Raw genomic sequence first — 15,026 nt, forward strand, 5'->3', positions numbered from 1 at the left:
AACCCGTATTTTAAAACAAATAGATCAGACAGTAGATTATTAATCCTAGCTTTATCATTTACCGCCATGACTCACAATTATGTATCAGAATAGTCCCGGATCAGCTTTCTTAACTCATTTTCTGCCTCCTCCTTGCTAGCGAAAACATAGAAATGACCCTGCCATTCCACTTTCAGTTTTGCGGATACAGGAGGCCGATTTGACATTGGCTTGCCGTAGCCGCTGTTTAATATTATAGAAGGCGGCGTTTGATAGCTGTTGCTGGAGAGAAGTCAGGGAAGACGCGAATGTGGCAATCTTCATATATAATATCTTCCTTTTTTTCCTGAGGAGTTCCATCACCTCTAACTTAAATGATAATCGCTCAAAACGAACTATAAAAGATCTTGGTCGGGGTCTGACGGTGTTTGATCCGCGTACGCGGTAAGCCGCTGCTATCTCAGATTCTGCTTTAAAGTCGCCCCCGATTATTTTAGAAAAAGTTCAGTTGCGAATTTCACGGGTTTAAACTTTCTCGATTCTCCGCAGGCCTTCAATTCTGACATTATACCTTCTATTCCCATCTTCTAAAGCAGCCAGTCTGTCTCCAAGTTTTTCTCCGAGTTTTTACATTCAACTGACATTTACTGCTCTTTCCTCGGCACTGGCAGCTAGATGTTCGGCTATTTCGATCCGATTCGTGAATGTCTCACTAAGATGCTCCAATCGATCAGCAAGCGTGCTCAGTTTAATCGAGTTTTTCTCAATGCGCTCTTCAATTTTACCCAGCACCTGTCGAAGTTCAAGTTGTACCTCTTGACGCAGCCTTTCATTTGCCTGTTGGATTTCCTGTTTTAATTCCTGTTTCAGTCTCTCATGTGCCTTTGCCGTTGCTTTCTCATTAGCCTTCTCGCTTTTCTTTATATCTTGCCTGAGCTCAGCGAGCAACACTTTCAGTTCAGATAGCTCAAATGTGCCTTCTTGTGCCGTAGATGAAGCAGCAGACTCTGCTGAAGCCGGTGTCCCTCTGCTCCAGTCCGCGATTGCGTAACTGAAGCCGCGGACCTCCCGGCCTTTTCCAGTTTCAGGTAATCCTCTCCAATCGGCGAGCTATCCACATCTGCACTCACGATCGCACCTTCGCTCCCCTTTTCGCTCTCAGCCGGCGACGACGTAGCGGACCGTGGTCCCGAGGAGTCTGTACTTTCGCCCATCTGATCCAGGTCTGTCTCTGAGAGGCCGTATCTCGAACTAGGGCTTGCTGATCGCAGCTTGGATGTAGCTTTAGTCTTCGATTCTTTCGGACCCCCCTTCTTCTTGGCCATGTTTATATGTGTTTACATATACTGTAGCGGTCCCTCTCGGGTTGAATAAATACAGGATATCTCAGAATAATAAGCAAATAATATGAAAAATAGCACCACTGCTAGCGGAGCTCCACTTCAGACGTCCATCTCTCGCATCGGACGAGAGCCATTTCTTATTTGCAGAGGTGATGGACGGGTTGACAGACAATATTCGACAGGAGTTGCCGTGGACTATGATGTTCGCTGATAACATTGTGTTCTGTAGCGATAGTAGGGAGCAGGTTGAGGAGACCCTGGAGAGGTGGAGATATGCTCAGGAGAGGAGAGGAATGAAGGTCAGTAGGACCACCACGACAGAATACATGTGCATAAATGAGAGGGAGGTCAGGGGAGTGGTGAGGGGAGGGAGTAGAGCTGGCGAAGGTGGACAAGTTAAAATACTTGGGATCAACAGTACAGAGTAATGGGGATTGTGGAAGAGAAGTGAAGGAGAGAGTGCAGGCAGGGTGGAGTGGGTGGAGAAGAGTGTCAGGAGTGATTTGTGACAGACGAGTATCAGCAAGAGTGAAAGGGAAGGTCTACAGGACGATCGTGAGACCAGCTATGTTATATGGGCTGGAGATGGTGGCACAGGAGACAGAACTGGAGGTGGCAGAGTTAAAGATGCTAAGATTGGCATTGAGTGTGACGAGGATGGACAGGATTAGAAATGAGGACATTAGAGGGTCAGTTCAGGTTGGATGGTTGGGAGACAAAGTCAGAGAGGTGAGATTGTGTTGGTTTGGATACGTGCAGAGGAGAGATGAGGGGTATATTGGGAGAAGGATGTTAAGGATAGAACTGCCAGGGAAGAATAGAAGAGGAAGGCCCAAGCGATGTGGTGAGAGAGGACATGCAGGTGATGGGGGTAACAGAACAAGATGACGAGGACAGAAAGATATGAACTGTGGCGACCCCTAACGGGAGTTGTTGTTGTTTGACTGTCACAGACTCCTGGCATCCCCCAAAAAAAAAACACACAGAAAACATACAGATAGCCCAGGCGTTTTTGTTGTTGTTGTTGATGTCTCAAGGGCTCATTTTCTACTTGCAGTTGAAACACCTGCAGGAGAGTGTATCCAGCAGGGGGTGCTAGCTCCTTGGTTGGAATAAGTTCTTTTGTAATTGTGGCATGTTACATAACCCAAAACTATACAGACATATAAAAAGGCGATACCCCTCCCTTAGTGATACGGCGGTAAGAAATCACATAGGAGAAATAACTTTTCTTTCTTTAATGACTGTTTATGCATCATAACAAACGAGGAAGCCATGACAAGGCCTTGTGTAGAGTCTGCCATTTTCGCCATGCAGTAAAAGGATTTTCAGGATTTGGTGACGTTATCTCCCATCTGTCCATCGGCTTCAAAGGTGTGCCGGGCAATGTTCCAAGGTTTTATACTCTTTCTTCATGTGCAGGCCCCCACTTAGGTGGATCATGCCATTCCAAACAAGGAAAAGAAGATCCAATGTCATGCTGACTCTGACACACAGAAATAGCCCACGTTGCCCATTTTGCACTTTGTCTTTAACTTGTCTCGTCTTAAAAAGCTTGCCAAGCAGTTCTTATACGGTGAACTCCTATGTGCTAAATCTGGCTTTGTGTTAGCTGTACATGTTATTAGAAAGGAAAAGAAGATTTAAAATATTTGCACAGAGCACAGTGACATATTAAACTTATATTCTGATTACAGAGAGATGGTGTATTTTAACTTTGGTAACACTTTAGTTTGAGTACTCCAAAAACGCATCCATTACTCATTTAGTTTTATGTAACAAGATCTTAACAAAGGCTTCTTTTGGTGTTAATGACATTTACAAAGCACCAATAAATAAGTAATCCAGTCATCTGTGTGCATTGCGACATTTAATATGTTGGCAAAATGACTAATGAATATGAAGGATTCACAAGCCATTTATTGAAGTATGCAATATCTATACTAATAAAAGGCAAAGCCCTCACTCACTCACTCATCACTAATTCTCCAACTTCCCGTGTGGGTGGAAGGCTGAAATTTGGCAGGTTCATTCCTTACAGCTTCCTTACAAAAGTTGGGCAGGTTTTATTTCGAAATTCTACGCGTAATGGTCATAACTGGAAGCAGTTTTTCTCCATTTACTGTAATGGAGATGAGCTTCAACGCCGTGGGGGCGGAGTTTCGTGTGACATCATCACGCCTCCCACGTAATCACGCAGTACATAGAAAACCAGGAAGACCTCAAAAAAGCGCTCAAGAAAACATGCATTATATAATTGAGAAGGCAGCGAAACAATAAGAAGCGGAAAGTGACATATACAACCATATTGATGAGTTCTGCTACTTCGGAAACAAAGCACGATGTAAACCTACACTTTAAATTAAGTTCATAGACAGGCTGCCGCTGGCGTTTGTAATTTAGTGCCTGCCCATATAAGGCCGTCCGTCAGCGCAATCCAATAGCAAACTGCCACGGGTAAATATTCACGGGTGAAGGACTGTGCTTATGGAGAGGAAGATGAGATGGTCAGGGTGGTGTTTGACACAAACTCAGCGAAACTGCGAGAGAAAGTTGTAAGTGCCAGGACTAAGGTAACATTAAATACAGCTATGGACATAGCACGAGATGGCACCAGCACAGCTGGGAAACTTCGATGCATGTACACCGAGGCTCACGTGAACTGGACGCAGTGCACAGATAAAAGCAACAGTTCCAAAGAGCTGAACAAAACCGAATTACACAATTGAAAAGGCAGCAAAAATATGAAGCGTCTGATAAGCATATTCATAAATGCAGCTACTGTGGAAACAAAGCACACGGTGGAAAAAGTCAATGTCCCGCTAAAGGAAGACAGTGTAAAAAACCCGTGCATGCAGTGTGTCAGGTCTCAGATAAAGAAGAAGACGAGCTGTTTATTGATGCAGTAAGAAACGAATCGATTAATGAAACCTGTCATCTTTACAACGATTGACAAACACGGAATGTAACTTGAACACAACACATCCTACAAATACGAACCTGATTGAAAGAAATAATGATAATCAAATCCTTGATGACAGCAACACTCAGTAACACTCACAAAACAAATACTGTATATTGACAGTCATGTTACGTTATTTTTAAAATGTTCCCTTTTCTTTTTCTACCTTTTTAACACACTACTTCTCGCTGATACGCGGGGTATATATATATGTATATATATATTCCGATCTACATACTCGAATAATGGATACTTTATTCGCCATCAATGATTGTTTTGGTAAAGCCATACTCAGTGTATTCATTAGATGAACGGTAAAAAAGTAAGAGCGAGGGAAGGATGACTCATTGAGGCATGCAGGCTGTAGTGCGCGTCAACTCTATCTGAATTGCGCGATCACATTTGAAAAAATATATCTTTTCAAGTTCTATTTAGTCCATATGTGTCAAACTCAAGGGCGCGGGCCACATCCGACCAGCGTAATTATATCCGCCTGTGAGATCATTTTATATACTGTATTATTGTTATTAAAGCCCGGGTATATGAAGCGCTGGTAACACAATAAACTACAGATCCCATAATGCAGCGCTTCAGCTGGCTTGCCGAACACTTACCGAGTTAATCAAGTCTAGCTTATGATGCTGCAAGTTATTGCGAAGCTAGCTCACACGATGCTGAAGAGAAAAGTTGATTCTGAAAATAGAGCCTTTAAAACCGATGGGAGGCTGAGTATATGTTTACTGAACCCGTGTGTCTCATTTGTGGAGCTAATGTGGCTGTAATTACAGAATTTAATCTAAGACGGCACTATGAGACAAAACATCAGGTTAACCTGAATGCAATGCAGAAGATACAGAAAGCAGCATAATTAAATAAGAATCTGACACTTCAGCGGACGTTTTAACCCGTGCACAATCACAAAGTGATTTCAAGTGAAGCTGCTTTTATGGGAGACACAAATGCACCAAGTGCACCTTGCCCCACTTTCCCTGTTGCCAAGTAATGCTAAACCAAGTCGTCACTACGGTGTTCCCAAATACGCACTTTGATGATAAACTGAGCGCACTGAGTTTGCACGGCGCTTTGGTGACTTTGAAGAACAAAAAAGTCCGTCTACATGCGGCTCGAACCTTGTGCATGTTTGGTAGCACATATCTGTGTGAGAAGCTCTTCCCAGTGATAAAGACTAACAAAATAGCACACAGGAGTCGCCTCACTGATGAGCACCTGCAATCCATCCTGAGAATCTCCACAACACAGAACCTCACAGCAAACAGAAACGAACTTGTGGCCAAAAAAAGATGCCAGGCGTCCAGCTCTAAAATGACATCTGAGCAAAGACAACTGAATGATTTGATTTGTTATTGCTGAAAGGAACACATTTTATTTATATTTCCAGGTTTTGTTATGCAGCATGTTCATATTTGAATTTGTATAATTTTGACAGGATATATTTTTATGGAGAGCAAAATCTTTTGGGATATTTAAAATCTAAGTTTATTTTTATATAAAATTACATAAGAGTAAAGAAATTTGAATGTTTGTTCTTTTAATGTTTACTTTATTTCTAACTTGTATAATTTAGACAGGATAAATTTTTATTGAGAGCAAAATATTATAAGTTGTTTAAGGTTTGAGTTGATTTATTCACGAATAATATTCCTGTCTGTTTTTACCATTCCTACCAAACATATTTCTGTCGACTAAATAAAAATTCCTTCTATTTAAAATTTAAATAGAACTTGAACAAATACGATAGTTCATAATATCCACGCAGACTTGCACGTAAGAGCGGGAGTCATCCGTTTTAACAAGCAGCGTATTGCACTGATACGAAATAGCTGTGTGTGTATATATGTAGATATGTATGTATATGTATATATATGTTTATATATGTGTGTGTGTATGTGTATATATATATATATTTGTGTAAATATATGTGTGTGTATATATGTGTGTGTATTGTATGTATAGATATGTATATATATATGTTTGTGTGTGTATGTATATATATATATATATATATATATATATATATATATGACAACAACACTCATCACTCACAACAGTGACAAAACAATTACATTGACAATCATGTTACGTTATTTTCAAAATGTTTCCTTTTCTTTTTCATTGCTTCTTTAACACATTACTTCTCCGCTGCGAAGCGCGGGTATTTTGCTATCAGAAATATTTTTCAGTGACAACATCAGCAGGAGAGATGGTGATTTTTAACTTTCAACTTTTTCAGCATAATTCAGCCTTAAATATTATGTGTCGCTGTTAACTGCATTTTTATATCATCAAGTGAAAGGGTTGTCCTTTCACAGATGAAGGAATACTTGTAATTGTTACAATGTGCATCATTCCAGGTGCCTACTTTAGGATCTCGTGCGATGCAGTCTTCGTTATTAAGGTAATCATCTGGTTGATCTGACCTCCAGAACCTACCGGGTAGAAAAAGAAAATCAACAAAACAAATGCAGTGTAAGTTTGTAAAGTCTTTCCATCTTAGTGATACACACACACACACTTAATAACAAACTCCCCACCCCTAGCAATGGACCACCCACGTTGTGTGCAAAACATTTCAGAGAAGCCTTGAGTCCTTTAGTATGTGGAACGATCTGCTAAGGATGTTATGCCAGTCCGTTGTGGTCAGTGTGCTGCTGTACACTGTGGTTTACTGGAGGACTAACACCAGACATCCTGAATAAATGAAAAAAAGAGAATCATGCAAAATGAGAAGCCATACTCTGCACAATGTGTTATCCTACACCACTTTACACCACTGGCATTCCAGCAGACTGTCCCAGAAAGTGTTGTTGGAACTTCGTGTTTCTCCCAGCCATCAAACCCTATAATGACTCCGTCCATGGTGCCCGTCTTCACCCTAGCCTGTTATGAAGTACACATTGGCATAGGGACAGTATTTCTGTATATTGTTATATTACTGGGTGGCGCAGTGGGTAGCACTGCTGCCTCACAGTTAGGAGACCTGGGTTCGCTTCCCGGGTCCTCCTTACATGGAGTTTGCATGTTCTCCCCGTGTCTGCGTGGGTTTCCTCCCACAGTCCAAGGACATGCAGGTTAGGTGCATTGGCGATTCTAAATTATCCCTAGTGTGTGGATGTGTATGTGGGCTGGCGCTCTGCCCTTGTTTGTTTCCTGCCTTGTGCCCTGTGTTGGCTGGGATTTGCTCCGGCAGACCCCCGTGACCCTATAGTTTGGATATAGCAGGTTGCATAATGGAAGGATGGAGGATGTTGAGTACATAGTGGTGTTTGCTCTTGCACCTTAGAGTTTTTTTAATGTTTTGCACTCTGTTTTATCTTTAGTTTTGCTGCTGCTGGAGTATGTGAATTTACCCTTGGGATTAGTAAAGTATCTATCTATCTATCTATCTATCTATCTATCTATCTATCTATCTATCTATCTATCTATCTATCATATAGTGCCTTTCTATCTATCTATCTATCATATATACTATCTATCTATCTATCTATCTATCTATCTATCTATCTATCTATCTATCTATCTATCTATCTATCTATCTATCATATAGTGCCTTTCTATCTATCTATCTATCTATCTATCTATCTATCTATCTATCTATCTATCTATCTATCTATCTATCTATCTATCTATCATATAGTGCCTTTCCTATCTATCTATCTATCTATCTAAAGAAAAGCAAGAAGAGGCAAAAAAGACACTGGTAAAGCAATGCATTTACACAATAAATGTAGCAGTCTACTGACCCTGGAGAGGTGGAGATCTGCTGTACAGAGGAGAGGAATGAAGGTCAGTAGGACCACCAGGACAGAATACATGTGTGTGAATGAGAGGGAGGTCAGTGGAATGGTGAGGTTGAAGAGAGTAGAGCTGGCAAAGGTGGATGAGTTTAAATACTTGGGATCAACAGTACAGAGTAACGGGGATTGTGGAAGTGAAGTGAAGAAGAGAGTGCAGGCAGGGTGGAGTGGGTGGAGAAGAGTGTCAGGAGTGATTTGTGACAGACGGGTATCATCAGCAAGAGTGAAAGGGAAGGTCTACAGGACGGTCGTGAGACCAGCTATGTTATATGGGCTGGAGATGGTGGCACAGGAGACAGAGCTGGAGGTGGCAGAGTTAAAGATGCTAAGATTGGCATTGAGTGTGACGAGGATGGACAGGATTAGAAATGAGGACATTAGAGGGTCAGTTCAGGTTGGACGGTTTGGAGACAAAGTCAGAGAGGCGAGATTGTGTTGGTTTGGACGTGTGCAGAGGAGAGATGAGGGGTGTATTGGGTGAAGGGTTCTAAGGTTAGAGCTGCCAGGGAAGAGGAGAAGAGGAAGGCTAAGAGAAGGTTTATGGATTTGGTGAGAAAGGACATGCAGGTGATGGATGTGACAGAGCAAGATGATGAGGACAGGAAGATATAGAAGAAGATGATCCGCTGTGGCAACCACTAACGGGAGCAGCCAAAAGAAGAAGACTGAAAAGAAAAAAGGAATCCTTAAGTGAAAGTTGCATAACTGCTGCTACTGCACAATCTGAAGCCACATTTCATCGCCTGTTCAGCCATCACATTTAGCTTTCCTTCAAGAGGAAGAGGCTTGACAAGACTTAAAATAAAAAAGCAGCTAATAGTGAAGAACACTGTCTTAACTGCTCCTTCATGAGAGGCCATAGGCAAAAGAAATTAAGGTTAGTAGTTTGAAATCAGAAAAAGGTGCAGGTTAGCAGCTGCAAGTGAGAACATAAATAAGAACATAAACCATACTCATAGGACAATGCTAGGAAAACCAGAAAGCTTGAAATTAAAATATCAGTAAAGAGGGACTAAATGGAACAAAGAAGTCGAACCAGTCCCTGACAGAAAGCTGCACCTTCTAGAATATTAATATCCCTTTCAATCACAAGACGTTCTAACTGCGTATATAGTTATACCATAAAAACCTCCACTGTGAGTTTAAACAAGAAACTCCACACACTTTCTGATGAGGTAACCAAAGCACTTGAATCAACTTGCTGATGACAAGGAGTGAGGTGACAGCTACTGAAACCTACGTTGCTGTGGTCGTGAAGTTTGTTCCGTCCTCCCACTTGAATTCTCCTTCTTCTTCAGTGTCACTTAACCCAATCCAGAAAAACTCAGAGCTGTGTTGCTCAGTGATAAATTCCTTTTAAAAAGAAAATGCACAAAAGTAATAAATGAAGTGAACAGAAAAGTGAGAGTATGTCAAGTATGATCATAAAGTATGGAGGAGGTCCTCGTGTTTCTAAAAATGGAGCATCAAGTTGGACAGTTGGGAGACAAAGTGAGAGAGGCGAGATTGTGCTGGTTGGACATGTGCAGAGGAGGGATGCTGGGTATTATGGGTGAAGGGTACTAAAGGATAGAGCTGCCAGGGAGGAGGAGAAGAGGAAGTCCTAAGAGAAGGTTTACGGATGTGGTGAGAGAGGACATGGAGGTGATGGGGGTGACAGAGCAAGATGACGAGAGCAGGAAGATATGGAAGAAGATTATTCGCTGTGGTGACCCCTAACGGGACTAGCCGAAAGAAGAAGAAGATAGTGAGCTCATTTTGAAATCTTACATCCAAATTTGAAAATGGTATCATGTTAACAGTGCTGAGATCTGAAAAGTGGGATTTGACATTTAGCTGTTTACACAAAGCACAATCAGGTGTCATCTGTTGATGATGTTAGTAATGTGATGGTCTGCCAAGTCTGTTCCTTTGCAATGACTAGAGTGTTGTCCTTATGTTTGCTATGTTAAGGTGGCCATATGATATACCAGCAGGGTTACCCAAAGCTGTCTGGGTTGGAATAAAACACCGGCGTGCTTACTAAATAAAGTCCCCAAGAGGAAACATTTGGCAAGAAAACACATAGCCTATTGTCTTCCACTGTACAAATGAGAAATTTGTGGAAACTTTGGTGGAGATTGGTTCAACATTGTTGATTTGTACACGAAGAAACACACATTCATTTTAAAATATATTAGATAAACATGTGGATGGCACTGCCTTCATTCCATTTGAGGAAGGGAAACTTCTTCACAAATGTAGAGCAATGAGAAAAACGATCACCTAAATTTAGATTTGGGTTGGCACAGTGTCTAGCGCTGCTGCCTCACAGTTAGGAGACCCGGGTTCGCTTCCCAGGTCCTCCCTGCGTGGAGTTTGCATGTTCTCCCCGTGTCTGCGTGGGTTTCCTCCCACAATCCAAAGACATGCAGGTTAGGTGGATTGGCGATTCTAAATTGGCCCTGGTGTGTGCTTGGTGTTTGTGTGTGTCCTGCGGTGGGCTGGCACCCTGCCCAGGATTGGTTCCTGCCTTGTGCCCTGTGTTGGCTGGGATTGGCTCCGGCAGACCCCCGTGACCCTGTATTCGGATTCAGCGGGTTAGAAAATGGATGGATGGACAGTGTCTAGTGTTATTGACACTTCATAAACTTTCTTTTAAAAGACATTGATGAAGTTTCAAAATAATCTTTTTTTTTTTTTAAACAGAGGAGTGATTTGTGTGACCCTTACTACACCTTTAACCTATTTTCTCAAGTTTACCTTGAGAGAAGTTATTTGAACTTGTAGATTTTGCATATTTTTATTTTTTACAAGTCTGATAGCTAGTCCAGAAGGCAAACCAAATCCAGAATATATGCTAGTGAAATGTCAGCAGAGTCACATGCGGCCAGAAACTCACCACCACTTCCTGCTGCTTGCACCTGGGCGCAGAATACAGCGTGGTGTCAATTGTAACTGTCCATAGTATGTTTCTTTCAAAACCTTTATGTTCAAGAAATATGAACTACAATAATCCATAGGCTTTCCACATCCAGCAACTAACAATATTACATCAACTGAGGTAGAATTTGGTGTCTATGTCAGCAACCACAAGCCTACTTGGGCTTAGTTTTTAACTACACAATATGAAATACTACTGAAAAGCATTTATTTTATATACTCTACTAATACAGTAATCCCTCCTAGACCGCGGGGGTTGCGTTCCAGAACCCCCTGCGATAGACGAAAATCCGCGAAGTAGAAACCATATGTATGTATAGTTATTTTTATATATTTTAAGCCCTTATAAACTCTCCCACACTGTTAACATTATTAGAGCCCTCTAGACATGAAATAACACCCTTTAGTCAAACGTTTAAACTGTGCTCCATGACAAGACAGAGGATGACAGTTCTTTATCACAATTAAAAGAATGCAAATAGATCTTCTCTTCAGGAGCAGAGAATTTCAGAGGGAGAGAGAGAGAGAGATTAAAGCAAACAATCAAAAAATCAATAAGTGTGCTTTTAGAAGCACCGCAATAAAGCGGCCGGCATTTAGAGGTGCGTTCGTATCCACTAGGCAAAAAGCTTCTGTGCAAACAGCACCTCTGCTCACAGCCCCTCCATCAGGTGCAGAGAATGTCAGAGAGGGTGAGAGAGAGGCAGAGACAAGCAAACAATCGAGCTCCGCGCGGGATGCATATCTTATAGCATTGAGGAGTTTTAGTTAATATGTAATACATGCTCTGATTGGGTAGCTTCTAAGCCATCCGCCAATAGCGTCCCTTGTATGAAATCAACAGGGCAAACAAACTGAGGAAGCATGTAACCTTAATTAAAAGACCCACTGTCTGCAGAAATCCGCGAACCAGCGAAAAATCCGTGATATATATTTAGATGTGCTTACATTTAAAATCCGCGATAGAGTGAAACCGCGAAAGTCGAAGCGCGATATAGCGAGGGATTACTGTACATCAAACTGCATTAACACATCCATCCATCCAACCTGCTATATCCTAACTACAGGGGTCTGCTGGAGCCAATCCCAGCCAACACAGGGCACAAGGCAGGAAACAAACCCCGGGCAGGGCGCCAACACACTGCAGGGCACACAAAGCACAATTTAGGATCGGCACTCCACCTAACCAGCATGTCTTTGGACTGTGGAAGGAAACCCACGCAGACACGGGGAGAACATGCAAACTCCACGCAGGGAGGACCCGGGAAGTGAACCCACAGGTCTCCTTACTGCAAGGCAGCAGCACTACCCACTGCGCCACCATGCCGCCGCATTCACACAGTAGTTACATTATGTTGTCACAGTTATTGTTTCCTTTGACTGATTGCAACAAAAATAATTAATAAACCAAAGTCTGTCTCATTGATAATAAACTTTCATGAAAAAAAACTTTTAAAACAATTGTAGCCCTTCAAAACACAAGTTATGAGGTGGTAATAGCAATGGTGCAATATAAATTTGATTAATACAGTTATATATTTTTGTACATGTTGCTAGAAAGTTATGTAAGTATAGTTCTAAGGTTTTAAGTGTAAAAAGTAAATGCTGATATTTATTTTAAATTATTTTATTGGTTTGGAAAGTAGCAAAGGGCGGGGGTCAGAGGTCAGAAACGAGACGAGAAAAGGAGGGGCGAGAAAAGAAAGAGGAGAACTAGGGCCTCATGCATAAACGGTGCGTACGCACAAAAATGCTGCGTAAGAACGTTCCCACACTCAAATCGCGATGTATAAAACCTAAACTTGGCGTAAAGCCACACACTTTTCCACGGTACCTCATACCTTGTTGTACACAAATTCTCCGCTCTGTTTTGCAGGCTGGCGGCACCCAGCGTCAAAGCAGTGCTACTGTTCCTGTGTGATTTATCTTTCTTTTTCAGATCCACATTACTGACGCGGCTTTATAAATACACTGAAATTAACCGCAAATTGTTTATTAGTTTAATGCATCTGATTGTAATTAACCAGTAACAATATAATGGTCCACAGAATGGTCAAACTATTCTAAATACCATAACTGCTTTAGCGTTGTTACTCTCACTGCACCACTCGGAGTATTTATATCACTGCATCTGAGAGTGCTGATCGGAAAGAGAATTACCGGTATACAGCCTCAAGCACACGCTGCCTCATCTACAGTGGGATGCAAACGTTTGGGCAACCTTGTTAATATCATTATTTTCCTGTATAAATCGTTGGTTGTTACGATAAAAAATGTCAGTTAAATATATCATATAGGAGACACACACAGCGATATTTGAGAAGTGAAATGAAGTTTATTGGATTTACAGAAAGTGTGCAATAATTGTTCAAACAAAATCAGGCAGGTGCATAAATTTGGGCACCGTTGTCATTTTATTGATTCAAAAACTTTTCAAACTAATTATTGGAACTCCAATTGGCTTGGTAAGCTCAGTGACCCCTGACCTACATACACAGGTGAATCCGAGTATTTAAGGGGGTCCATTGTAAGTTTAATGTTCTCTGAAGAGTAGCAACATGGGGGTCACAAAACAACTCTCAAATGACCTGAAGACAAAGATTGTTCACCATCATGGTTTAGGGGAAGGATACAGAAAGCTGTCCCAGAGATTGAAGCTGTCTGTTTCCACAGTTAGGAACATATTGAGGAAATGGAAGACCACCGGCTCAGTTCAAGTTAAGGCTCGAAGTGGCAGACCAAGAAAGATTTCGGAGAGACAGAAGCGACGAATGGTGAGAACAGTCAGAGTCAACCCACAGAGCAGCACCAAAGACCTACAACATCATCTTGCAGCAGATGGAGTCACTGGGCATCGTTCAACCATTGGGCGCACTTGACACAAGGAGATGCTGTATGTGAGAGTGATGAAGAGGAAGCACAAACAGAGCCGCTTGAGGTCTGCTCGAGCACATTTGGACAAGCCAGCTTCATTTTGGAATAAGGTGCTGTGGACTGATGAAACTAAAATGGAGTTATTTGGGCATAACAAGGGGCGTTATGCATGGAGGAAAAGAACACAGCATTCCAAGAAAAACACCTGCTACCTCCAGTAAAATATGGTGGTGGTTCCATCATGCTGTGGGGCTGTGTGGCCAGTGCAGGAACTGGGAATCTTGTCAAAGTTGAGGGACGCATGGATTCCACTCAGTATCAGCAGATTCTGGAGACCAATGTCCAGGAATCAGTGACAAAGCTGAAGCTGCGCCGGGGCTGGATCTTTCAACAAGACAACGACCCGAAACACTGCTCAAAATTCACTAAGGCATTCATGCAGAGGAACAAGTACAACGTTCTGGAATGGCCATCTCAGTCCCCAGACCTGAATAGAATTGAAAATCTGTGGTGTGAGTTAAAGAGAGCTGTCCATGTGCGGAAGCCATCAAACCTGAATGAACTCGAGATGTTTTGTAAAGAGGAATGGTCCAAAATACCTTCAACCACAATCCAGACTCTCATTGGAACCTACAGGAAGCGTTTAGAGGCTGTCATTTCTGCAAAAGGCGGATCTACTAAATATTGATTTCATTTCTTTTTTGTGGTGCCCAAATTTATGCACCTGCCTGATTTTGTTTGAACAATTATTGCACACTTTCTGTAAATCCAATAAACTTAATTTCACTTCTCAAATCTCACTGTGTGTGTCTCCTATATCATATATTTAACTGACATTTTTTATCGTAACAACCAACGATTTATACAGCAAAATAATGACTATTAACAAGGTTGCCCAAACTTTTGCATCCCACTGTATCCTGTCTATTTGAACTGCTCCCATACAGCAAACACTTCAGAGCCTTTCCTGTACGGACCTCGCGGTTCAGAAACAGTTTAATCCCAAGAACTTTAAATGCACTCAATCAATTGCTCCTTGTAGAACTGTTAGGACTTATAAGTACAATCACCTCACTGTAAACTTGCACTACAGTTATAATATCGCACAACCTGAGCCACTTTATAAAGCGC

General features: G+C 41.8%; 1 protein-coding gene across 2 annotated transcripts in view; it reads right to left on the reverse strand.

Moving 5' to 3' along the window:
* Positions 1–6,439: 6,439 nt before the first annotated feature.
* LOC120541211 (C-type lectin domain family 4 member G-like) overlaps positions 6,440–15,026 on the reverse strand; it is a 42,123-nt gene continuing 33,536 nt past the window's right edge. The window contains exons 8-9 of one of the 2 annotated variants that reach the window (XM_039772639.1): positions 9,340–9,452; positions 6,440–6,731 (exon numbers count right to left, since the gene is read on the reverse strand). In XM_039772639.1, the coding sequence (XP_039628573.1) occupies positions 6,548–6,731; positions 9,340–9,452 (297 nt within the window). In that variant the 3' untranslated portion in view covers positions 6,440–6,547. The remainder of the gene's footprint in view (positions 6,732–9,339; positions 9,453–15,026) is intronic. The other variant, XM_039772640.1, reaches the window with a different exon arrangement.

Source organism: Polypterus senegalus, chromosome 12, assembly GCF_016835505.1.
Source record: "Polypterus senegalus isolate Bchr_013 chromosome 12, ASM1683550v1, whole genome shotgun sequence".
Lineage (NCBI taxonomy): Eukaryota > Metazoa > Chordata > Cladistia > Polypteriformes > Polypteridae > Polypterus > Polypterus senegalus.